The following is a 27,026-nucleotide window of genomic DNA, read 5'->3' on the forward strand; positions in this document are numbered from 1 at the left end:
TTTCTTCTTTGCCATTAATGCATTCTACTGTGTTCCTTAATTATGTTGTAGGACTTGGAGATACCTTAGAAACTTACAAATTACCTAGTCCAGACATTTTTAGCGTTTCTTAGGTTATGGATCCCCTCCTTAGAATAATGTTTTTAAGTGCATGAAGTAACATGGAGGATTACAAAGGGAAACCATATTGAATTAGAGTTTTCAAGATATTTTTAAAAACAAGTTCATAGGCCCCATGTTAAAAAATCTCTGATCAGTCCAATCTCCTTATCTTAGAAGAAATGACTTGCCCAAGGTCATAGAGATAATACCTGGTACAGGAACTAAATTTACATCCTTTGACCCCAAGAGAGGCATTGTTGGTGTAATGCATAGCAATGTGACCTCAGAGCTTAGAAGACCTGGGCGAAGTCATTTACCCTCTGTGCTCTAGGCAGTTCTCTGAGGTTATAAGTTCACTGCACTGGTACAGTGAATTTTCTCATCTGAAGGGTGTTTTTTGTGAAATCACAGGTCCAATCCCTGTACAAACTACCCTCTGGTCTTAAATCACTCTGCTATATATTTTATTATCTCCTGTGATACTTTTTAAGTTCCCAGAGACTCTCTTTCATCCTTGTATCCCAAGAACTTACAGTTCTGTTTAATAGACTGCTACTTAATATTCGTTGAACTGAATACCTGGTGTGTAAAATTGCCCCAACATTATAACTAAGCTTCATATAGTTGGAAACACCATTGATACAACTTTTGGTCTATTGATTATTTGTCATTGTTCCCATGGTATTCGTTTCACCATCACCACCAATATTTCACCTAAGGTGGCATTTTCAAGGAATCCACTGTTGGCATTGAGTTATTTTCCAAAATATTCAGAATAAATTAAAACTCATGTAGCATCTATTTGAATATAGTAGTACCCTATGAATATCGACTGAGGCAGTCTTCTTTAACAATCAGAGCTCTGCAAAAGTAGGTTATTTTAGAATTAATAATTTCTTCCACAACTGGACATCTTTATGTAAAGTGTGCATGGCCACTTATCAAGGATATTTTAAAAGGGAGTCCATACTTTAAAAAAAAAAGCCACATTCAGGGCCATAAGATTGAGGATTTCAAACTTCTGTGCTAAAAATCATTATGATAAAAGGTTGATGTGCTTTTCAGGCTTGGTCTTACCTGGGATGAGTAAACAAAGGTATTGTCTTTCCAGAGACCAAGGAGTCTTCTCTCTATCAGTAAGCAAACAGTTCATTAGGCTTCAGTGATGAGGTAATTAAGAAATAATAAATAAGCATGTCTTAAGCACTCCCTTATATGGTAGGTACAGTGGAAGTCAGATTAGGAATGGGGCTTTGTTGGGCTAGCATGGGAGATATGTGGTAAGTAGAAGAGGAGCTGTTTGAGTATTAGTATATCATCCTTCAGAGGTTTAGAATCGCTGTGATGGGGTCAATATAAAAAGTTGTATGTTAACTATTAAGGAATAAGTTCAGGCAGAGTCAGGCTTGTGGTAGTTTGCCCTTATTCACAGCAGGCAGGAGATAAAGGTATGAGGACCAGATACAGAAATAGTGTTGGTGTCTTCTGATCCCTGAAGAAATCCTTGGAGGCCTGGAAGTGGAAAGAGTCTTGTCTATGGGCTGGTCTATAGTAGAGAAGGCCCAAAAGGTGCTGGGGGTAGCCAGGGCTTAGTATCAGTTGAAATAAATGTAGAAATTCTCTCTGTTGGAGGAAAGAAGAGAAAGAGTTGAGAACCAATAGATCTTGGTTCTGCCATGGATCAAGCCTGAGCATAATATATTAACATATATCCAAATCCAATAGGAGCAAACCCTGTTGCCCAGGGGCATTTTTTTTTGTATTGTCTGTATAATATATACTTACTCCATCCCAGATTAATGATGTTTTGTTTTTCCAGATAGTACTGTAATCCTATTATCTTTGTGTTTAGTGTTTTTCTTTTCTTCTTTTCTGATCGAATTCAAAAAGCTACCTCCAAACACACTACCACCCTTCTCCAAGAATATAGATGCAAATTTTACTGCTTTACCAGGATCATGCCACTGTTTTGTTTTCATTTTTTAATTTATTTTTGTTATCTTTTAACACCACCCTCATTTCTAAATATATCCTTTTCTTCCCCAAAGTCATCGCTTTTACAAAGAATGAAAAATAAAAAGAGAAACAAAACTTAATCAGCACATCAAATGAAGTTTGATGGTATATTCCATGTTCCCCACCTGTAGTCCCTCAATTCTTTAAGAAAGAGAGAGAGGTATATTTTCTCATCTTACTTAGGCAGCAGAGTTGGTCATTATCATCCCCCCCCCCCACCGATTATTCATAACGGGGTAGAACACAACAGCAGCTGCTTTGGAAAATCCCAATGCACTCCTATACTCCTTTTTTTCCCCTTCTCCTCCATCTTTTGAAATCTAGAAACTCTAAAATGGTGTTTATAGTGCCTTTCTGAGTTGGGGGGAAACCCAGAAAGCATACTAAAAGAGGTTCACTCATGGTCACATAGATTAATGAAATTAAGTCTGTATTCTCTTGAGTGACTGAGCCATCCACTCATCCATTTTTCTTTCTTTCAGAAGGCTACGCACTTTCCTTAAAAATATCAGAACTGAAAGCTTTTCTTGTCTTAGCATTTTCTGTGTTCATATCCCAGCACTTAAATTCCATGATTCTTTAATTCCTTTCTCAGGAGTCACTTTATTAATTTCCTAATGTTTATATTTGCCTTTTGTACATAATTTTATTTAGGCTTACATGCAGTTTTTTATGCACAAATAATAATGATTTAATTCATATTTACACTTAATTTTCCAACTGTGTGGATTGCCGTCGCCTAAACGTATAAGCTAGTACTGTATTCTTCTAGCGTGATAAGATTTTATACTTGTCTGATTTCTCCCAGGAGACCCCTGTGCTCAGCAGAATAGAGAAGCAGAGGCGTAAGGAGGAGGACGAGGAACGCCAAATCCTTTTAGCCGTGCAAAAGAAAGAACAAGAACAGATGCTCAAGGAGGAGAGGAAACGGGAAATGGAAGAAAAGGTCAAGGCAGTAGAAGGTAGATGTGCTTTCTACATGAATAAGAATAAATTCAGCACAAGACATGGTTGCTGTCGTATATAGTACCAAGTCAGACTCCACGTGTAAATGCAGAGCCTTGCCTTGCTTGCCCTGGTCTTTTCAGTGATTTTCTTCTTGCATGATTGTCCATCTGTGTTCTCCTGGTTCTTTTCTTGCATCTGGCTAGTGTACTCCTTGTACAAGTCCCTTCCCATGCAGACAGTTCTCTCACTGTTGTTTTCTAATACACTGCATCCCATTTTCTCTGGGTTGCTTGGAAATAGATTAAGAAGGTATGTAATCACACAGGAATATTGTGAGAAAAATGAGAATTTTTATGAAAATGTTTATTTGTGAGGCATTGTATTTAGCATAGTGGCTAAAAACACTTGCAGTCATGAAAATCTTGGTTCAAAACCCAGAGACAAATCACTTAACTTCTCTATTTTTCAGGTAACTCTTTAATACTGTAAGTTACAGACAGGATGCTGATCTGCATTAAATTCTGAAATGATCGAAGACATTCTCTTCCCCAGTTCAGCTCTGTAGTACAGGGACATTTTTCTGGCCTATGTCCTAGTATTCAGTTCTTTCTCCATTGAATAGAACAATGGTCTCTAAACTTTTTTTAATTATGCATTTTTCTTGTGTTTTTTTTTTAATCAGCATTACCCTAAATAGATACTTTTAAAACAAATTACATAGAAAACAGACAATGACGAGAAAGGTAAGATAAATATTATTTAATAATTATTTTAGTGATACAAAAAACCTTTTGTTCTTAATAAAAATGCATGTTTCACATTGTGATTGCATATACTTCTTTTTTGGAAAAAAAAATCTTGGTTTAACATTTCCATATGTGGATTTGAAGGTCCAGCTCTAAGTTCAATTTATTTTGATATACAGTTTTAATGTCTGTTAGAGCTGGAAAGGATATCTCACAAAGATACATAGATGGTCCATATGGAAGGAAGTGCAGTATTGGCTGGACACACCAGATCATAATCTCAACTTTTTTCAATTTCGTCCACCAGTTATGCAAAGGTTTTTGTTTTAGTGCACTTTTACTGATGTCAGTCATCTGTTCCTGAAAATTAATCAGAAGGCATTGCATTTTTGTATTTTTAACAAATGGGTTTAAAGCAATGAAATTCTTTGTTTAGAGGATTTTTATAAACAGGTATGAGAATTTCATAAATGACATAAAATCTTAATAGATGGCAATAAAGCTTAGTTTTTAAATGTCTTGTTTGTTATGATGACTTCATTTTGTCATTAGTTAATTTCCCAAGGCACAATAATATACAGTAAAGATGAGGTTCATCATTAATGGTATTAGATGTAAATTCATATTTCAAATAAGCTTCTTGATAATTGTAATTTTTAGCCCAGCTTGTCAGATCTGATTCGATTATTATTATTTATACCTCATGATGTGACTGACAGTGTTGTACTAAGGAATAAAAGTGATAAGTCTGTTTTCTTGTTCGATTTTGCTTATGTTACAACTATTATCTTCCGTTTTCAGCTTCTTTACAAGTGATGAAGTAAATCACTTGTCCATTTTGTGAGGGTTAGTTTAGTTAAAATTAGATAACATCCCTAAGTCCATTTAACTTGGCACATGTAAACCACAACATATGTTTACTTAATCAGATAAAGCATTTTAGAACTTAGAATTGGACCTTCAAATCCACATATCAAAATGTAAAACCAAGATTTTCTTTCCAAAAGAGAAGTATATTCAGTCACAATGAAATATGCATTTTAATAAGAGCAAAGGATTTTTTTATCACTAAAATAATTATTTCACTTTTATTAACATTTATTTCAACAAAATGAACAAGTAGATATTGAACAAGTCATTGTCAGCACTTCCCTCCATGTTGAGGACATTCCATTAGTCCCTCAGGCTCTCTCATTTCCTGTATGTGATACATAACTGTTTGACCTAATGCATTCAACTATATGCATCACCAAATGAGGATGGTCATTTCAATCTGTGTATGTGCATACATTCACACATAGTGGTAAAGTTTAATTTCTTTCTTAATTTTCTTATTTGGAGACCACTGGACTAGAAAATTGTTCTAAATCCAGATTATATCCATGTAGTAACTGGATACATATCTTAAATACTGCCATAGTGGCTATGCCTGTTCTGCCAATTCTATTTAGAACATGATACTGATAAGCTTTGGTCATGGCTTCAATCCTCTTATGTACCAGTTTAGTAGTTATTCTATAGCTATTGCTATAGAAACATCTCGGTAATCAACTAAGAAACAGGATGGGAGGGGGGAAGGGTACAGTCTCAATTAAAATCAACTCTCTGTTAATAAAATTGCCTTTCAAGTTTTAAAAACTTGTATTGATTTTTTTGCATTATTGTCACTTCCCTAGCATTGCCTCTATATAACTTTATTTGGGTGGGGGAACTTGGGGGGAGTTTTTTTGTTTTTGTTTTTAATTTTGTAGACAAATGGGGGTTAAGTGACTTGCCCAAGGTCACACAGCTAGCTAGTAAGTGTCTGAGGCCAGATTTGAACTCAGGTACTCTTGACTCCAGAGCCAGTGCTCTATCCACTGCACCACCTAGCTGCCCCCACCTCTATATGACTTTAATAGAGATAGTACTCTATTTACAGGTACTGTCAGTGGTATCATAATATATGGATACTTTGAAGTGGGGCTCACAGTTAACAGGAGGGTAGTTGTCTTGACTGGTGTGGGGGCTCATGCGAGTTATGTGTTTTGTCTGATTAAGTAAAGCATATCCTATATTCATTGTATTGTTAGCCTGAGTGAATGAATGGGAACTGAGTTTCCTTCTCCTTTTCCATGGAGACACAGACATGAGCCAAAGTTAGAGCAGTTGCCCCTAAAATTGAATTGGTCCATGTAAAGCCAGGGCTGGGTTTCTGGTTTGTGAAACATTTTGCCTATGTTATCTTTTTGCTCTCACATCGTACCTGAGAGGTAGTATAACTATTTTACAGATGAGCAGTTTTTCTTGTTGCAGAGCTAGAATTTAAACCCAAATCTTCCTTCTTCCAAGTTATACATACATACTTTTAATACAGTAATTACTGTTCCATTTTCTGGAGGCAGAATTGGATTGCCCTTTGAGAGATTAGGAAAATAGCTTGGGGGACCTAAGTCTAGGTAGATGAACGATTTGGAGGTGCAACTGCAGATGACCTGTGTGTACATACATGTAGCCCATCACTAAATACGAGAGGTTAGGGGGAGATAGATTAAGATTTGGCCTTGTCTAATGATTGGCCATTCCACCTCTCCAGGACATGCTCCATATTAACATGGGTTTATTCACAGAGCAGCTAGGAGTCCATATAGGAGTAATCACCTGGTGATAAGTGAGAAGAACCTGGCTGTACCACCTAGCCCTTTTCCGATTGTAGCTGCCACTCTGTTCTCAGTTCTAGCTAGATCCATTGCCAGCACTTCTACCAAGACTTGAGGGAGCAAAGCCAGGGCATGGAGCTCAGTGGAAAGAAGGTAGAAGATAAAGGAGAGGAAAGAGGACAGGGGCAGTTGGTATGTGTTCAAGCTTGATACTACCTCCGCCTCCCCACCTCACTATGTATTTGTACACCTCTAATGCACTTATGTGTTATTGTATATTGTGAATATCTGGATAGCGACTAGGTATTACCTAAACTTATCTCTCCCAGCACTGGCACAGTAAGTTTTTATTGTCTCTTGAATTCAATTCCATATTCACTTAATAAATGAGTGTCTGCTACATTGTAGCATATGGATGCCCATTTTCATTTATAAATGGTAGAATTCCATTCATCTCCATTTGTATGAAGTTGTGCATAGGTTTTGTCAGTCTGAGAAGTGCGGAATAAATTGTAACCATCAAGGTAGAGAGACCATTCACTTCTTTCTTTTTCTTCCTTCTTATCTACCCACTTTCTTCTTTCTTCCTTCTGTCTTCCTGCCTAACTTAAACTTTAGGATTAGTAGGAGTGAGAGGAGTGGGTCCCACTAAATTATCCTTCTCCAAAAGCTAACTGTCTTGAATCCATTTAATTGAAAATGCAAGGGCTCATCACATTGGCAAAAATAGCTATAAATGATAAATTTAGCTCAGTGTTTGTGAATCATTTTAGAATTAGGTGTTCTATTTACACTTTTAGCTAGATGAAAAACATTTTATTAAGATTCTATGGAGTGAAAATATAAGCAGCCAGTATGATCCTTCCCCTCAAGGAGCTTACATTCTAATAGAGGAAGATAACGCACATATAAAGTGGATCTGAAAAGGCGGGTAGATTATACAACTATAAATTGATACAATTATCTTTGATGGCAATATGCAGTTAGATGTACAACATTACCTTTTACCCAGTGATCCCGATAGCAAGACTTATAATAATCTAAGTTAATAGCTTTAGTTATGAAACTTTGGATTTTGATTTGTTTCTAACCCCAGAAGTCTAATCACATAAAAGTGACTAAGTAGATTTGTTATATCTATTAAACAGCGGGTATTATAACACAAAAATGGCAAATGAAGAGAAATAACATAAAAAGTGATACAAAGCCAGCTACTCAAAAAAACTTTGGAGTAAATCAGTTGAAAAGCTATTCTTTTTTAAAGAATAAAAGCAAATTGCAGATTACATGGTTTTATTTCTTATTTTATTGTTTTTTGGTTTTTAAAAAAAAATTATTTTATTTAAAAAAACCCAGTAGTATTGTAAAGAGGAAAACAACAAGTTTATATATAGTCATAGAATGTTACATAAGGATCTTAGAGAAAATTCAGTTGAGTCCTTTAATTTTGTAGATGACTTGCCCTAGTTCATATAGTTGGTGGCAGATACTGTTCTGGAAACCAGATCTGTTAATTCCTCATCCAATTTTCTTTCTGCTATACCATTCTTCCTCTTAGAAGAGGATGATTGCGTTCATTAGGTTTGGGGCTAGGCAAAGGTAAAATCTGTACACGGATTTTATTTTTACTTTAAAGGCAGTTATTATACTTAAAATAATAATTTTTTACTACACCAACATGAACAAAGTTTTTGTTCTGACCATTCTGCCACTGAGTATATTCAGATGATTTTTTTTTAAAAGAAGCACGCACCTTGACACTGAAATGGATTAATTAAGAATTTAACATATCCCCTATCAACCACTAAATGACTAGCATTAGCAAAGCTGGCAATTTTCTCTTACCTCCCTGTGTTTTTTATAAAAAAGGTTGTTTCTAAGGAGGAAAACTCTTGGATATTTAAAAGAGACCTCATCAGGCATCTGTGCTATGTGGCCTTTATTTGCTTTGCTTGCAAATGATAATGCTTTTTTTCCCCTTCAGATCGAGCTAAGAGAAGAAAGCTCAGGGAAGAACGTGCATGGCTTTTAGCCCAAGGGAAAGAACTTCCCCCAGAACTCTCCCATTTGGACCCGAGTTCTCCTGCAAGAGAAGAAAGAAAAGCTAAGGATCTGTAAGTGTCAGTGAGGGTAACAACAGTTCCGTTCATCATGGAATTCTATCATATACATACTGTCAGGCAGGACTTTGAATTTTCTGTAGACATTTCAGTGATAGCAATGCAGAACAAAGTGCAGATGGTTATAGGATGTCCTGGGAGTGTTGTGGGAACTTACTAATGACACCTTCTACCCAGTGAGAAGTACAGCCCAGTGTATACACAGAGATTCTTCTAGATTTTTGGTTCTTTGGAGAATCTTACATTTCTAAAATGGCACACTTATTACAAAAACACACTAAGAATACGCAGGAGGGGAAAATTATAATGCTCGGGACAGTGAGACAAAATTGATCAGGGTTTGGGATTAGAATATCAGTGGGATACTGATGTTAAATGATGCCACCTACTTCACAAGTTATTTTTCTTTCATTTTTTAAAAATTAAAGTTATTGGGCACCGTGGATAGAGCACCGGCCCTGAAGTCAGGTGGAGCCAAGTTCAAATCTGACCTCAGACCACACACTTGACCCTTACTAGCTGTGTGACCCTGGGCAAGTCGCTTAACCTCAATTGCTTAAAAAAAAAATTTAAAGTCATCCCACAAAAAATGGGATTCTTGAAAGTATGAAAAGTTATTTTAGTTCAGAAAATTTTTTAAGGGAAAAATTATTTGAAGCTTAAAAATCCTCATTTTCTGTTTCCCTTTAATTAATTAGGAATCATTCTAATTAGGTCACTTCTATAAACTTCTGGGATTTTACTGTATTTATATTTTTATGCCTATAAATATCAGTACACATTGTGGTAAAGTTGAAAAAGAAAATCTGCTTGCTGTAAACTAGTCAAGATTGCTGTGATTTTATGACTACCAGTGAATCAGCTACACAGTTATGACTGGTGGATGGATGAGTGAGATGAATTGTTGCTAGTAATTTCTACTTTCTATCGTTCATAGTTTTGAGCTGGATGATGAGTTCACTGCCATGTACAAAGGTCAGTACCTATTCTCAGTATTATATTCTTGAAAGAAAAGAGTTTTATCCAAGATTAAATCTGAAATTAAAAACTATCATTTTCTGACTATCAGTTCTAGATGTGGTAAAGGCTCACAAAGACTCTTGGCCCTTTTTGGAACCTGTAGATGAATCTTATGCCCCAAACTACTACCAGATCATTAAGGTAGGCAGTCTTTTAAAAAAAAAATCTTTTAATGTCATTGTATGATGAAGAATTGTGAATGACTTTGCTATTCTCAGCAATACAGTGATCCAAGACAATCCCAAAGGACTAATGATGAATCATGCTCTCTACCTCCAGAGACAGAACTGATATTGTTTGAATACAGACTGAAGCATTGATATTTTTCACTTTCTTTTTATTCAAGTTTTTTGGTACAGAATGACTAATATGGAAATGTTTTACATGATTGTACACGTATAACCTAACCCTGATTACTTACCATCTCAGGGAGGGATAGAATTGAAACTATATATATATATATATATATATTTTAAACCAACAACAAATGTTGAAAAATTGATTTAACATGATTGGGGAATACATATATACATATATATATATATATATATATATATATATACACACACATATATATAATTTTATTTTTATATATATGTATATACATAAAAAATCTTTAAATGTGACTCCTGTTATAATTAGAGGTATTTATCTTGTTTCAGGTCCCCATGGATATCTCGAGCATGGAGAAGAAACTGAATGGAGGTCTCTACTGTACCAAGGAGGAGTTCGTCAATGACATGAAGACTATGTTCAGAAATTGCCTAAAATACAATGGAGAAAGTAGTGGTAAGAAGAATAGGATTTTTCTCTCTGAGGTTCACAAGGTTTCTTGAGCGCTGCAGAATTATTTTTTTTTAAAATGCCACAATGCAGTGCAATCCAATAGAACCTTTTCATTCTTAAAGAATTATTTTATGAAGCCATATTTGTACATTTGTCATTGCAAAACACCACATCAGAGGAAAACCTCATTTCGACAGTAATTGCTTTTAGCAGTTGTGCTGGAAAGGTGACAGATCTGAGGTAATGATAAGGACATTTCAGCCAGATGCATTCTCCCTCTGGCCTCCTCTCTAGTCTTATGTATAACATCTCCAACTTATTCTCCTCCATGCCAACCCAATTGGACCACTCTGCTTGTGACCCTGTCCTCCACATCTCCACAACCTCTTCCTCTGAACTTGTGAGTCTTGAGTGTTAGAGGAGAGGGGGAAAAAATGTTTTTGATTCTTTTAGTTTTTCTTGCCCCCTTCCCTTCAGGTTAATAGTTTGAATTTGTAATTCCAAGTGACTTTGTTGGCTGATGGGACAGATTTAATGACTGTCAAAAATAACAACTGTTTGGACTTTTCTGCTTCATAGCAGTTTGTTTCTATTTTCCTCTGTCCTGATATACACTGAAGCTGTTCACAAAAAAAAAAAATTCTGCAGAGAAGACTTTATAGGGAATTGGGATCGCCACATTAAATAAATAGTGCATTCGAGCCTCTGACTCTTTAATGTTGTAGATTTAACCACATATAACTTTTGAGTCTGTATTATATCAGCCACTGGGAGGTGCTGTTGGCTAGATTGTGACTGAGAATAAATTCTCACCTCTTACATATGGAAGTATCAATGCCCAGAATTTACCAGAAGTTTTCAAGTGGTTGCTTAGTGGCCTATGTAGAGTTCACCTTCTTTTTTTTTTTTTAATATAAATTTATTTATTTTTAGTTTTCAACATTCCCTTCCACAAGTTTTTGAGTTCCAGATTTTCACCCCATCTCTCTCCACCCCAAGATGTCATGCATTCTGAATATCCCTTCCCCTAGTCTGCCCTCCCTTCTGTCTCTCTCCCCCTTCTCTTTTCCCCTTCCCCTTCTTTTTTCCTGTAGGGCAGGATAGACTTCTGTACCCCATTTCCTGTATTTCTTATTTCCCAGTAGCATGTGAAAACATTTTTTTTAAACATGTGTTTTTAAAACTTTGAGTTTCAAATTTTCCCCCTTCCTCCCTCCCCACCCACCCTCACTGAAAAGGCAAGCAACTCAATATAGGTTGTACGTGTGCAGTTATGCAAAACAAGTCCATAGTAGACATGTTGTGAAAAACTAACTCTATTTCCCTTAATCCTATCTTGCCCTCCCATTTATTCTGTTCTTTCTTTTGACCCTGTTAGAGTTCACCTTCTCACCTTGAGATTTCTCATCTCATTGTTGTTTTTCTTTTTCTGTTGTGAATTTAACAATAATCAACAAATGCAAAGATTTCAATATACAAAGAACAGTAAAAAGAATTGTATGAGAAAATGAATTTGTTTACATAGTAAGTTTTTAAAGAAATGTGTTTAAAAAAAAAGAAATGTGATGTTTAGCAAGGTAACAAAATTGCTTATTTGAGCTCCTCTGATCCTCCTTTTGTCTAATGCATTTTTAACTGTTTTATTGATTTGGGGGGGGGTCTGTCACTATTCACTAACCCCCCTACTTCTAACAAACATGTAGTAAAATATATCAGATCATTCTGTACCTATCTATCGTCCATCTATCATCTTTTGAAGTCATGACTAGTTGCTGCTTTAGTCAGAAATCTGAGGTCATTCAGAGCTTTTCCTTTCTTACATTATTGTGGTCATGACATAATTTGTTCACCTAGTTCTGCTAACTTCATTCTGCATAAGTTCATAGACTTTCCATATTTCTATGACTCTATTATATTCATCATATCTTGTGGCATCATATCCATTATATTCATATACCACAATTAGTTTTCATTTTCCAAATTATGGATACCTCTTTTATTTCCAATTCTTTGCTGTGGCAAAAATTACTCAAGGGTTCTTTTCCTCTGTCCTTGTGATCCATGCCTAATTACTACATTTTGCCCTGAATACAGAGTATACCAAGATGTCTGACAACTTAGAGAGGTGTTTCCATCGGGCAATGCTAAAGCATTTTCCTGGTGAAGATGGAGACACAGATGATGAGTTCTGGATTCGAGAGGATGAGAAGCGGGAGAAGAGGAAGAGCCGAGCTGGGCGAGGGGGTGCAGGCAGCATTTGGACCCGATCCAGAGACACTGAGGGATCCAGCAGGAGACAGCAGCCTTTGGAGAATGGGGGAAAGCCCCTGCCACCACCACATCGAGCTTCCTCCTCTACAGATGACCAGAGCAGCAGGACCCTGCAGCCACCCGGGGAGGTGGGTCCTTCCAATGGCCGAGGCTTCTCTCATCCTTTGCATTTTGGTGGGATCCCTAGCCAGGCACCTCTTTTAGGCCAAATGGTAAGGAGTAACCTAAATATAGTTCTGGTTTTCCCCTATATAATGAATTTATGGAAGAAGTGGAAGACTCTTCAGCAAGTCTTCATATCACATATTCTCCATGCCCTGTCATCCATCCCTTTCTTGATGTCACTTGCTTGATATTCTTTCAAAACCCATTCCATATTATCTTTCTCTTTAAGGAATTCTACCCCCTTATACCTAATGTCTGATATTTCTCTTTTCCCACCCTACCCCCACTGATCTCCAGAGGCCAGCACTGTCAGGAACATTTGGCCCCCTTCATGGATCTGATCCAGTTAACTTATATGGGTCACCCAGAGTCCCAGAACCACACCCTGGAGAATCTGTTCAGCAGCACCAGCACTTTCCAATGCAAGTAAGAGACCTCAAAAACTTAAGTGGCAAAGATCCCATGGGCATTAACTCTAAAACCATGTTCTGTCTTTTAGTTTAATTTTAGCCTCTAACCTGGAAAGTTAGTCTTGTCAGGCCTGTGATGGACAGAATAAGATGGGCTTCATTCAGGGGACCTAGTGAACCTTCTCTCTCACCTTTGTCTTCTTTCAGCCTCCAGTTGGACTAAATGAACACAGAGGGCCTAGGCTTGGTGTACCAGAAGAAAATCAGGTGTGTGGAGGGCTGACTCAATTCTCTACCATGGGACCACATCCTGGATCCTTACAACTTGGGCAGATGGGTGGCCCTAGCCAGGATGGTAACATGTATCCTCCAGCACAGTTCCAGGCAGGATTTATTCCTCCCAGGCATAATGGGCCTCCGATAAGACAAGAATTTTCTGAAAGTTCAGATGTACCCCCTCCTGGTCACATGTACAGACCATACAAGTACCTGAATCGAGTACACTCTGCAGTTTGGAATGGGAACCATGGGGCAACAAATCAGGGTCCTTTGGGTCCAGAAGAGAAGGCCCCTGTGGGACCAGGAGCTTCTCTCCAGCCTCGAATTCTTAGTCACATGATGGATCCGCGAGGAATGAGGTCATCTCTGCCCCCAAACCAGTGGACTGAACAGTCAAGCTTCCTACCTCATGGGGTTCCTCCTTCAGGGTATATCAGGCCACCCTGTAAATCTCCTGGACAGAGATTACAGCAGCCACCAGCACAGAGCTCTCTGTTTGGGGGACCCTCCCCAGCTCTTCGGGGAGTACAAGGAGGAGAGTCCATGATGGACAGCCCAGAGATGATTGCCATGCAGCAGCTCTCATCCCGTGTTTGCCCACCAGGTGTGCCTTACCACCCCCGACAGCCTCCTTCCCCGAACCTACCTGGACCTTTTCCCCAGGTAGCTCATTCAGCAGCAGCAGTAAGCATGTCCACCTCTAAGCCAGCCTTGGAAAACAATGGGAGTTCACAAAACACCAGCGATACAAAGGAACCTGATAGTAAACAAGGTACCTTCTGAGTTTGGCTTTTACTTTAACTTATGATTGAATGAGTTGAATGATTTCCAAAACAAGAATGATAGCTGATTTCTCGGCTCCTTTATCCACAGGTCTACCTTTGAAAGCAGATGAACTATAAACAACTCTCTAATAATTCCCTTTGCTTTTTAGATATTATCTTGCTAATGGTTATGATTGACGAAAGTTGCTAAGAAGTACTTCTCCCTCAGTAGTCTTTTTCTGTGCTGCCTTTGTGTCTTCGTGACCCTGTTTGGGGTTTTCTTGGCAAAGATACTGGAGTGGTTTGCCATTTCCTTCACTAACTCATTTTGCAGTTGAGGAAACTGTGGCAAATAGTTCTGAATGACTTGCCCAGGGTCACACAGCTAGTAAGTGTCTGAGGCCAGATTTGAACTCTGAAGTCTTCCTGATTCCATACCTGGCACTCTAGGGACTGTGCCAACAAGCTGCCCCATTTACCATCTTACTGTTCCTGAAACCTTACTTAGCATTAGTGAAGAAGAAAGAATGCAAATGATAAATTCTTTATTTAACAGCCACTTGAGGGAACAAATACCATAAAATGAGTAGAGGGGTAAAGGGTTTGTGCTATTATTGCTCAGAAAAGGAAGCTGAGACTCCTGGAAATTAGATACAGTCATATATAATCAATCACTGGGTAGAGCTAGGATTAGCTCATTAAGGTGCTTAAGTACTAGCATCTGAAACCTTTGCTTGATCTACTCAATGAACAGTGTTCTCCCATTTGGGTTTCCAGTGTTGGTTGTAATGCAGACCTTTAGAAAAGAAAACCCACTTGAATTTATATTCCACTTTTCAATGGGTTTTGTCTCCTCAGTGGAACCCTGCAGTTACTTGTCTAGGTGACAGTTTTTGTTTGGAGGGACTAGGGATGACTAAAGCTATGGGCTTTACTTCAGTAAACCTCTTCAGTAAACCTCTTCAGAGCCTTAACAGAATCTGAAGGGAATGTTTTGAGATGTCAATAGAGAGGGGAAAGGAGTGTTTCTGTAGCTTGCTCAGAGACCTCTTAAAAGCCAAGTTAGAATGAATCATTGTACAGAAGTCCTTTTTTCTGTAGCAAGTGAGGCTTTTTGGTGGGCTATCACAATAGTGCCCTGAAGAATCCCAAGGTTCTGATTAGCTGCTTAAGAGACTGATGGGTAATTTGATTTGATTTTTACTAAGTTGTCTCAGGGAGCTAATGCTAGGAGAGATGATTATTCTGGGCTTCATGTAGTTTCTTGTCCATTCAGCTTTAGTCACATTTTAGCATACATGGTAGGCCGGATTAAACTATGAATGTGGCCTTCCTGAGTCCCTGAGAATTGGTGTTGGTCCTTCCCCCTCACTCCATCCTTCCCCTGCCTTCTAGAGTAACTTCCCATGCTGTTCGCTGTATGTCTCTTTTCTCCCTGGTCTCTGGATTTTTTGCCCCCCCACCCCTTCACCTCCAGTAGGTGTTAGTGCTATTCTCTTATCATTTTCTCAATCTCCTGCTGTCGAAGGTATTTCTCCACTTGTCAGTTGTACTTTGGTCATGTCTCAACTCTTTGTGACCCCATTTGGTGTTTTCTTGGCAAAGATACTGGAATAGTTTGCTATTTCCTTCTCCAGCTCATTTTACAGAGGAGGAAACTGAGGCAAACAGGGTCAAGTGACTTTCCCAGGATTATATAGATAGTAAATGTCTCAGGCCAGACTTGAACTCACTTCTTCTGGACTTCAGGGCCAGCTCTCTATCCAGTGCTCCACCTAGCTGCCCAGTCTCTCTGCTATGAATCTCTGTTTGACAGGCTTGACTCTGGTAAGGTCCTTCTGGGGCTTGGGCAGACCTTTGTTGAAGCATTTGTTAAACGCTTGGTGATGGATAACCATTCCAGGTTCCTGTAGGGTCAGAAACAACTGTGGACAGACTAGTATTGCCACTGCTGTCTCCTTTGGGAGCTTTCAAAATATCCTGTCATGGAAGAAAGGTAGCATGTGCCTTAAATAAAAACTAACTTGAAGGGTCAGCTAGGTGGCACAGTAGATCGAGCACCGGCCCTGAAGTCTCAAGGACCTGAGTTCAAATCCAGCCTCAGACCAAACATTTGACACTTACTAGCTGTGTGACCCTAGGCAAGTCATTTAACCACAATTGCCTTAAAAAAAAAAGCTTGACTTTCCAGTGTCCACCTTAAAAATACTTTTGTCTTCATTACTATGTTCTGATTGTTATTCTCTTTTCTCTTGTGTTGCAGAGCCTAGACTTGAGGAGAAGCCTCCGGGCCTTAGTGCTCCAGAGGGAACATACCTCACACAGCTACCTCATTCCAAACCACCCCTGCAGACTGACTGTATTAGGCAGAATTCACCACAGGACACAGAAACAGATGGCCCGATGGTTAAAAGTGACTCCTCTCAGTCTGGGGAAAACTGTAAAGCAACCAAGGGCAAAAACACCTGGCCAGCAGAAGGCAGCTACCCCAGCCCCACTGCCCAAGGCTGTATGAGGGACCTTACAACCATAGCAGATAGAGGGGTCCTCCCCGAAAACGGAGTCATTGGAGGAGCATCCCCCTGTGGCTCAGAAGAAAAGGGAGTGGGTGGTAGTACCTCAGAAAAGCCACTTTGCTCCCGAAACAAGACATTTCAAGAAGCAGCTGTACCTTGTGCGGGGCAGAATTCCAATCCTTCTCGGAACTTAGATGCAAGTTTGATGGGCAACACTGTCAGCCAGTTTCCCCCTCTATATATGCCTGGTTTAGAATACTCTAATTCAGCTACACATTACCACATCAACCCAGGTCTTCAAGGTTTTGGTCCTATGATGGGGGGCAAACAACCCCCAGTATCCCATCCACAGCATTTTCCACCTCGTGGTTTTCAGCCTAGCAACTCGCACTCAGCTGTGTTCCCTCGATATCGTCCACACCAAGGCATCCAATACTCTTATCAGCCACCTCCTCAGCCTTCCTTCCACCACTATCAGCGAGCTCCTTATTACACGTGTCCACAGGGCTATTCTGACTGGCAAAGGCCTCTCCATCCCCAGGGAGCCCAGCCTGGGCACCCAGCTCACCAGGCTCCCCAACCAAGGCCGCCTTTCTCAGATAAAGGGACTGTAGCTAATCTGCAGGGTTGTGAGGCACTCAATGCTACTCTAGCCTCCCCAACCCGAATTGCTGTAGTTGGTGCCAAAGTGGTACCAACAGATGGGCAGAATCTAGGGCCCAAAGAAGAAAAACTAGATGAATCCATGGAGAGGCCAGAGAGTCCCAAAGAATTTCTCGACTTGGACAACCACAATGCAGCTACTAAGCGACAAAACTCTGTGCCGGCTAATGAGTTCCTTTATGGAGCTCCTTCCCCAGCCCTGAGTTCAGGGATGAATTTCAGCTCATCTACTTTCCCACCCCACAGCATGATGTTACAGTCTGGGCCTCCTTACACATCTCAACATACAGCCAGTCATTTTCAGCCTAGGGCCTATTCACCAGTCACTGCTCACGCATCTCATCCAGCTGCTGGCCAGCCAAATGGCCTCCCCCAGGAGAGCCCTCTCTACCGCTGCCAGGAAGAGAACATGGGTCACTTTCAGGCCATAATGATGGAACAGAGGGGCAACGTTAGTGGAATGGGAGGACCTTTCCAGGATTTATACAGATCATCAGGGTAAGAATTGATTTCTGGAGAAAGGGTAAAGTAATATTAAAACATACATGTTAGTACTTCGGAAAAGAGTTGTATAATGGTCACTGACCTAGGCAGAACTTATCAGAAAGTTTATCTGATGTGGCCAATGTATTTGTTTTGCAGTGGGGAATGACTGTATTTATTTGTTGCGAGCCATGGCTCTACTTTTTTGGGGGGAAGGGTTTAGGTTCATTGAGAAATTATAGTGGTTTTGGTTTTTTAAGCTTCAAAACAGCCTTCTTTTTCTTTTTCTTTTTTTTAATTTAGTTGCATTGACTTTTACAACTCAGTTTTGACTGTAATATTAATACTGGGTGATTTTACTAAAAGAAGCTACCAGACCCCGGTTGGAGCATATTGTAGTCATTGCCATGTGACTCTTTAGTGGCTTGGGGTCTGAGACTTCCAAAAGTTCTGAAAGTATTAGAATGCACAGTCACAGCAAAGGAATTGTGATGTAGGTTTGTTTCTTTATAACACTTGAGCTCTCGTCTTTTTTCTACTGGCAGTACAAATTAACTAGAGTCATGTAGCCCAATGTATAGAATTAGAGGTCTGTGGTTTTTGCCCCCTACAAGGTGAACTGTGAACTGAAAAACCTTAATTTAGAACTATCAGCTGAAAGATGTTTAGAAAAGGAAAACAAGAGTGATTTTTATGTATGTTAAGGATTTTTTATAGGAATATCCTTCCCCATCCAGATTCAGTTCTTGAGAGCATTGTAGGCACATAAAGCTGAGACGACTGAGAACCTTTTTCCTTTCATTTATTCAACGCTTATACTATATACCAGCCACTGCTAGGTACTAGAAATACAAAGGGCAAAAAAACCAAGATAATTCATGCTCTCAAAGACCTTACATATCATTTGTTTTTTAGGTATACTTCTCCAGTTCAAAGAAAGCCTGTTTAGGGACCTTGATCACACACTATAGGAATCTGAGGTCATGGTACTGGAATGAGAAATAGAATTTGAGAAGTACAGATAATTGACTCCAAAATCCAATGGGGTGGTTGGCTCTAAGAAATAATATTTTATTAATATATTTATTGGTCTTTACTGTTGTGGCTCTAGAATGCAAACGCATCAAGCCCAGGCCCAGTCACAGTCTCCCTTTCCAAAGGCTTCAGCTCCATCAACATCAAGAAAAGAACTTCCCCCACAGAAACCCTCAGCCTTGCCTCTGGATCAGGTGAGAACTTGAAGTTAGCAGGAGGGAAAAGATTTTGGGTGTTCCCCTCATTCCTTCTTGCAGAAGAAAAACTATTTTAAAAAATGTTTCTATTCTTAAATGCCCTCCTAGTAGGCAGAACTTATGGTTAAGTAGACATAGGAAAACTTGTCTAAGTGTGAATGATTTCCTGTGAGAAACTTGGTAAAAGTGGACATTATCCCCCAACAAGCTCACCCTCACTGGTTGTAGTGAAGGGGGGAAGGAAAAGAGGGAGATTTCAGAACTAGCAACTGTTTCTAAAGGCAATGGCACTAGGTTTAACTTGCTAATTTTGTGACCATGGTTAAGTCACCTGACCCTAGTTTTAAGTCTGTTTTCTTATCTATAAGATGATAATAGCACCTACCTCTCAGAGGGTCAGATGAGATAACACAGATTCAGAGAGATTGCAAATCTTAAAATGCTGCAAAAATGCTAATGGTGATGACAATGAGAAGAATGAAGAGTAATGCTTATCTTATAAGATTATTATGGAAGAAATTACTTTGTAAACCTTAAAGTGCTATAGAAGTGTGAATTACCATACTTGGAAAAATAATATTAAAACAAAGCTTCCATCAATGAGTGAATACTGTTGTTGTTTTTAATCTTTCCTCCAAATAATTGTCTCCCAGGTTCCTCTTGGGCTTGTAGTAGTGACCTCCTCCTTAGCAGCCCATCCTATTATGTCATTTGCTCATCCCAAAATTCTCAGTGACAGCCATCCATGCACTTTTGTTTTTCTACAGTCAATTTATTTAAGTTATTTTAATGTCTGCTACCAGATGAAAACACTTTGAGGTGTTGAGTGCTGAAATGCAAGCATGCTTTTTCTTTTATTGAAGGGACTCTATCTAATGCTCCTCACAACATTGGCCAGATGAAGAGGGAGGGTGTATAACTCCAGTCCTTAGTTCTGCCTGGTTTTGTTTCTGTCTAGGGCCACCTTTGTTGACGTACTTGTATGAGTGTAGCTGCATAAAAATCTTGAGGAAAGGAGATACATACAGTTTTGTCTCTTCTTTTCCTCAGAGCTAGTTCAAGGAAGAAAGAGCCCCCAAGAAAACAGAAGCTGCACATGAAGACCTGGGCAGAGAGAACTGAAGAGGCACCGTGATCCTTGTTCACCTGTCTTCCCCTTCCCACCCCTGACCCTTCCACAGTGGGAACTTCTTACTGTCTGGCAACTACTGCCGTTCCAGAGATCCGTAGGGCACAACCCTCAGTTGATGAACACAAAATTTACAGTGGTCTTGGGTCAGGGAGCTTCATGGCTGATCTGGACAGAAAAGGATGAACCATGTGTACCTGGAACTAGTGGGTTTTCAAGACTTGAGACTGAGGTCTCATTCAGGGAAAATTTTTAAATCGGGGGGGGGGAAGAGGTGGTGAAATGGGATGATTTGTAATTTTCATGAGCAGCTTAAACTCAGGTATATATTTGGGGATGGGAGATGTAATTTACTCGTAGTATTAATGTGTTTGGATTTGGGTCCAGTTTACAGAATTTACCTGTTGCCTTTTAAAATAATTTTTTTTTGTTGGTGGTGAATGTATTGTATATAAAATGGGAAAGGGAGGGAAGTGAATGTGGGAATCCCAACCATAGTGGGCACGTAGCACTGGGGTGATCCTCTACTGTTTACAATGACGTCACACTGAAGTCTTTCAGGAGCTGGAAGGGTTGGGAGATACATAATCGTGTCATTTGTTGTTATGGTGTTCCCTGGGTAGCCCTCCATGCTTTCAGAGCCCTTTAATCAGCCCCAAGAGAGCATTCCCAAGCTCCTTTCTTTAGTAGATTCACTAGAGGCCACATACTTTCCAAAAGCAGACAAATAAGCTTCAAATAAGAAGCTATGTTTGCACCATATTAGCTGCTCTGTTTATCATTCTAGTGGCCCAAATCCAGGGTTTAAGAAACACTATTTGATAGGCTTTTCAGTTGTCTAGAAATGGATTTCAGGAATGGGGATCACTGCAATGTTTCACTCATTAGAAGACAAAACTGGATTGTCCTTTAGTGATGGACCTACCAAGACGAATGGTAGAAAGCTTCATTAAAAAGCTTCTGAGCATTTAATCCTATTTTGTGGCAAGTGACTACTCAGGTTTGTACATGGTAGTATCAATAAGGAACTTGTGTGTTTTGAATAGGAAAAATGTAGACTGACAGTTTGAATTTAGGAGTGATTCCATATATAGTTTAATTCATCACATAAAGCAAAGCATAGTAAAACTGGTCACATCATAATTAAGGAGTTACCAAGAGCAAGGTGTTGGGAATCATTTGCCCATCAGTGTATCAGTGGTAGGATACAGCATTACAGTATTAAATTAATTTTGTCATTTCAGCCTTAGAATATGCACTCTACTCGATTTTTTTGGATTTACGTTGTAAATCCTGTTATAGCTGCACTGCCTCCCAAATTTAGTACCTATATGTTTAAATTTATTTTCCATGAAGACTAACTCTAGAAAAAAACATACTGAAATCACAGGGTTTGGTTTGGTTTGAACAGAAGAATAATGTTATCTACCAAAATATATTTGAGACAATATCTACTTTCACAAAAATCTAAATCTTCCCAGGTCCTTATGAAAATGCATGTCTAAGAAATAGTTCATATTCGCTTGCTTCCATTCTTAGAACCCATAATGAAACGGGTTTGTTTTGTTATTTTGTGGCCACATAATACACCTGGAGCCAGCTCCAGTGACAAAAGTAGTGAAAAGCAGTGACACTTGGGACATGGTCAAGATTGAAAGAGAATGGGTAGATGGGAAGTGCTGAAGATTCTGGTAGTGATGCCATTCTTTCTGCAACTGAACTGTGTTAATCTTTGTTTTAGTCACATTTAGAATTTAAGCATTGTCCTCATTTAATGCTTATTTGTGTTAGTGTTCCACCACTGATGCAGTGATTTGAACTAGAAAAGTGAGCAAGCTGTCAGCAGTATTCTTAATACAGGAACAGGTCATATAATGCACTTGGTTGCCTGAAAACATCCATTTGCTCTTGAGCTGGTGTAAACTGGCTTAAATGGTACTACTGAGGGAGTGAAAAGGTCTATTTAGTGGTGCAGACCAGTCAAATTCCAAGGTTCTTAGCCATCATGAAGCACTCACAGTCAGTCTCTCCCTTAAGTTGGGTTTGGAATATGTAACATGAGGATCACTTGAGTCCTCCTTAAGTAGAAATGTAGCAAAAGCTTCCTTAAAGCTGCATAAGGGTTCTTTATCTCTGATGAGTCTGCAAAAAAAAAAAAAAAGAACCCTAAGCAATAAGCTGAATCTGTATCTTTTCCTACACACACCCCCATTCATGTCTGAGCAGTTCTGTATACAAAATGACATGATGAGCATGTTGTCCCCCCCACCCCCCACATCTCTTTTAGCAGATTCTGTGAATAATGCAAGGAAGAGAAATCCTAGTCTCTTCTTGCAATGTGAAGAGCTGACTAGTCTGAAACAAGCAATAGAAAACTGATCTACTGTATTAAAATTGTTACACTGTGAACACGGGCAGCAGTACAATAGGATATGTTAGAACAGCCCCATTGTTGGCTCATCTTAAATATATGTGAATTACCTAATTGTGTCCCCTTTGAGATTTGAATTGTGTATGTTGGGTGTTAGTATCACATTCTGTTGTCAGGTAGTTCCTGAGCTGTTAGAGATCATGGAAGGCTATCCTTTAAGTGCAGAAAACACTCATACTTGAGCATCTATGTTTCAAGCCATGTTGATTGGCTAAATCATTTAAGATGAAGTTGAGGCTTTGTTTCACTTAACTCGGCTTTTTCTAGCACTTCTTTTGTGGTGTCTTAAGCAGATGCAATGTCTTAAAGAACTATCCAAGCTTTGGCAAATGCCTCCCTTTCAATATAGCCAGCTCCTAGTGACCTAGCCTAGTAAAATTATTGGAATCCTTCTTTGCCAGACTGTTATCAAAGTTGCAGAAAATTACGCAGATAAATTTTCCCAAGACATATGAAGTATAATACCTAGGGAGGTAGTTTTCACAGGTTCTTAACTGTGCTTTTCTTTTTCAAGGAAAGTAGCCGGATATGGGCACTTTTCTTTTGTTAGCCCTTTTTTCACCTATTCCTTCAAATGTAAAGTAACCCTTTTAGCTTCTTCTTGATCTTAATTGTCAACTTCGGAAGCAAACCAAGTACGCATATGAAGGAGACTTTTGTGTTCACTCTGCACTTTTGTGAAGAATATTAAAGCCCATGTTTTGTGGCCACAGTGTCCATGCCAGGACTTATTCATAGATAAGGTTTTGTGTTTGATAATAGCTTCCTTTATTAAAAGAAGGTTGTACTTGTGCTGCCTTAAACACCTAATCATACTTTAATAATAATACTGACTTACCAGTAGGTGCCACTGTTGTGTGGATCTTACCTATGGTATTATTTATTATTCACGGTAATCCCTGCCTGCTTGGGGCTCCACCATATGCTTAGTGCTACACAAGCACATAAAATACATCCCCATCAAGCCAGGAGCAAGCACTCTTGTCTGGCAGAGTTGGTCAAACCTAATTATGTTTATGCCTATATGGAACTCAACACCCAAAAATGATTCAGCACTCTGCTCAGGCCTGTAGCTTCCTTCTTTAGGGCAACCCTGGTTTGAAGGTTCCCTTGAGATGAGCTTTTCCCTATCCTCACAGTTCTGAGGCAAGTGGAATCATAGAATGTTCTTGACTATCCCTGCGCAAATGCCCTATAGTCTGGGGGTGGAGCCTGGGCTTTATCCCAGCATTATGTGTAGTTCAGTGCCTACTTAAGAGTCTATCCACCCTTGCACAGATTTCTGACAGATACTCGTGGAAGATCTCACTTCCACAGTAGCATGTGAGCAAATCACAAGCTCCAGGGCACCTTCATGTGATACTGGGATGCAGTGCCTTCCTTGCTTTCCAGTCACCAGGAGACTCGGGGTGTATGTGTTTTCAAACCAAGCTCGTCCTAGTGACAGCTTAAAAATCAACTTTCCTGTTTTCAGTTTCCTGTATCCTAAACATACTGGTCTAGTCAAGGCATCATTGTCCAATTAAGAGAGAAATGTGATTTTAGACTTGTTGACAGGAAAGTATAGTCTTTCTTTTACCGATTGAGACTGGGTTTCTCTCTTTGTGCCTCGAAACCTAAAGGTACATTGATTGACCCTGCCTTCCACGAAACCCACCATTGTAACTTGGGCGGAAATGGTCCTTAAATCTTTTGTTGCTGTTTTCCAGCTGTCAGAGTTAAATTGGGAAAGCAACTTTTGTCACCAGTCCATGTGATGGAAACTTAAAACTGATCTCTTTTTACTGCTGTACTCCAACGGACTTACTTTTACTGATGTATGAAAAGACTGGGAACAAGCTGATTGACCTGCATGTTTTTTGAAAGGTATTGGGGTGGGAACAGAGGTGAGGGTATCAAGTAAGTTATTGAAATGCCGAACCCCTTTCTCTTCATGTAGCGACCTCTTCCTTGCCCCGAGCTTGGGCCCAGGTACCTCACTCTGCTGCCTTCTACACTGTTCCTGGTAGCCTGGTTCAGGATTCACCAACCAGCCTGTGGCACACAGTGTCAGGGATTCTTTGCTCCTTCTGCAAAAACTGTGTGAACTTTCCTGGCCAGTACTGAAAAGGGGAATGCTATTTATTTTTATATTTGTGTATATTTTGTCTTGGTCTGCTGATTCCCTTTTACCCTGAGAGCGACACTTACCTCAATAGTTAGTTCAATACTGTGTTGAATACTTTTTTTAAAGAACTTTTTAAAAGCTTTTTGATCCTTGGAGGTCTGTAGATTTATTTCCATATGAATCGGTTATTTTGTATAAAGTACATTCTTAAAATAGCAAGGCTCTGGTGTGTATATGTTTGGGCATGGGGTTCACTTGCCATCTGGAAAAAAATTCACAAAAGTTTGTGCAGTTGGATTTACATGCACTTGAGTGTCATTGGGAAATACGTTTGTGTCTTTTTCTGTTTCATCGTGGATAATGGGTTAGCCATTCAGAATGTGATAAACCTTTCCTACATCATCCAGCAGAATATAAGGAGCAAAAGAAGAATGGGGAAGCCATGTCTGAGGCCAGCTGCTCTTTGTAGAAGAGGAGTATTCAGGCTACTCTAGTTATTCAGGCTTAGGTTTAGAATTCATTGAGATATTTGTGAACCATTAAATGCAATAAAGATTATTAATAAGCGGTCAAGGGATATAGTCTGACATTTCCTCATAAATTTCTAAAAATATAAAGTCTCTCAGTTAGCTCTTAGCTACCACACCATTTTATAAAAATAGGTGAGACTTCTTTTTCCATTAGCTTTCTCTCTTCTCTATCTTGTCTTATAAACTTAGTGTTATAGGCAACATACTTTATTAACATTAACAGATAACATCTACAGATATTTCAGCATCATATCAGCTGTGAGGAAGATCCGCACCCTTTTACTAATGGCTGCAACTTGTGAATCTTCAATGACATCAGAACAACAGGCCAACAATTTTCTTGTAGGACTTTTCCACAGAATGTGTTAAGTTCAGTTTTCACAGAACAGCTCTTCACACTCTCTCGGAGATGACAACCCTTTCAGAAACCTATGTCTGAGATTCTTGAGAGGCAGTTAATCACAGATTTTTGCTGTCGTTGTTAATTTCCCAAATCTCAAGAAAAATATTCTTTTAGTCCCTTCTCAATGCCTTACAAACACTGTCTCCAAGATGACAGTTAACTGTCCAAGTCTCTCATAGACTTTCTTCATTACAGTTCTCTTAGTTTCCTCAGGAAAGACATTTTCTTCTTTTTTTTTTTTTTACACAATTGGGGTTAAGTGACATGCCCAGAGTCACACAGCTAGTTAATGTCAAGTGTTTGGTCTGAGGCCAGATTTGAACTCGGGGCCTCCTGACTCCAGGGCCGGTGCTCTATCCACTGTGCCACCTAGCTGCCCCCCGGAAAGACATTTTCAACCCTCTAGTGACCACTGTTAAGTATCTACCATTCACAGTGATGCAAGTTCCTCTCAAAGGTAGTTAAACTGGAGTTATATAAGTAAGGAAAAAAAGCATGAAAGGAGAGTGAATAAATGTCCCTAATTACACAGTAAATAGACTGATAAACCAGGACTCTCTTTTAATACTTTTTTTATTTTTTACTTTTTGAATCATTCATCAGCCCCAAAAGCAAATGGAAATTATTTGCTCGTGGTTTCCCATACAGCCACACTGGTTACAAAATGAACTGCATTTGTAAGGATTATAAATGTCGCCATGGAAAATTAAACAATTGGTTATTTCAAGTCTGCCTAATTATACCACCTCATTGGAAAAGTGCGATAAAAAATGACAAAATGGACAGTTTCAGAGGAAACTGGAAGGACCTCTATGAACTACAGTAGGGTGAGGTGAAAAGAATTAGGAAAAAAAATCATACAATGACATAGAAAAAAACAACTTTGAAAGACTTTAGTGCTCTGATCAATGACATGATAAACCAGGAGTCCAGAAGATTGAAGATGAAGCATGCCACTCACCTACTGCCAGAGAGAGAGACATTTTTGGAGATCGTATGTGGGAATTTGTTTTGCTGGCCTATGCATGTTTGCAGATAAGGATTTATTTTTCAGTTTTGGGTTGGCTTAATTTGGCAGTGGGAAGGATAGATTAAAAATGCCGAAATAATAAAATTGAAAACTACGCAATCATTTATTTAGTAATTTATAATTTAAAAGCACCTTTCCAGTAAGAAACACATGAAATGGGTAGTACTAGTAAAATACCCATGTTGAAAAGTGAGTCAAAAAAGTAAATGGATTTGACTGCGCTCTTAAAAGCTGGT

At 39.1% G+C, this 27,026-nt stretch overlaps 1 protein-coding gene across 2 annotated transcripts in view; it reads left to right on the forward strand.

Annotated features, from left to right (window-relative positions):
• The window catches only part of CECR2 (CECR2 histone acetyl-lysine reader), a 141,356-nt gene extending 116,314 nt beyond the window's left edge, over nt 1-25,042 (forward strand). Inside the window, exons 9-19 of one of the 2 annotated variants that reach the window (XM_021001743.2) lie at nt 2,927-3,080; nt 8,436-8,565; nt 9,509-9,546; nt 9,641-9,732; nt 10,254-10,380; nt 12,472-12,860; nt 13,111-13,239; nt 13,431-14,274; nt 16,530-17,943; nt 19,040-19,157; nt 20,211-25,042. In XM_021001743.2, the coding sequence (XP_020857402.1) occupies nt 2,927-3,080; nt 8,436-8,565; nt 9,509-9,546; nt 9,641-9,732; nt 10,254-10,380; nt 12,472-12,860; nt 13,111-13,239; nt 13,431-14,274; nt 16,530-17,943; nt 19,040-19,157; nt 20,211-20,216 (3,441 nt within the window). In that variant the 3' untranslated portion in view covers nt 20,217-25,042. The remainder of the gene's footprint in view (nt 1-2,926; nt 3,081-8,435; nt 8,566-9,508; nt 9,547-9,640; nt 9,733-10,253; nt 10,381-12,471; nt 12,861-13,110; nt 13,240-13,430; nt 14,275-16,529; nt 17,944-19,039; nt 19,158-20,210) is intronic. The other variant, XM_021001745.2, reaches the window with a different exon arrangement.
• The last annotated feature ends 1,984 nt before the right edge of the window (nt 25,043-27,026 follow it).

The sequence above is a fragment of the Phascolarctos cinereus genome, unplaced genomic scaffold (assembly GCF_003287225.1).
Source record: "Phascolarctos cinereus isolate Bilbo 61053 unplaced genomic scaffold, phaCin_HiC Scaffold_1;HRSCAF=81, whole genome shotgun sequence".
In the NCBI taxonomy this organism is placed as follows: Eukaryota; Metazoa; Chordata; class Mammalia; order Diprotodontia; family Phascolarctidae; genus Phascolarctos; species Phascolarctos cinereus.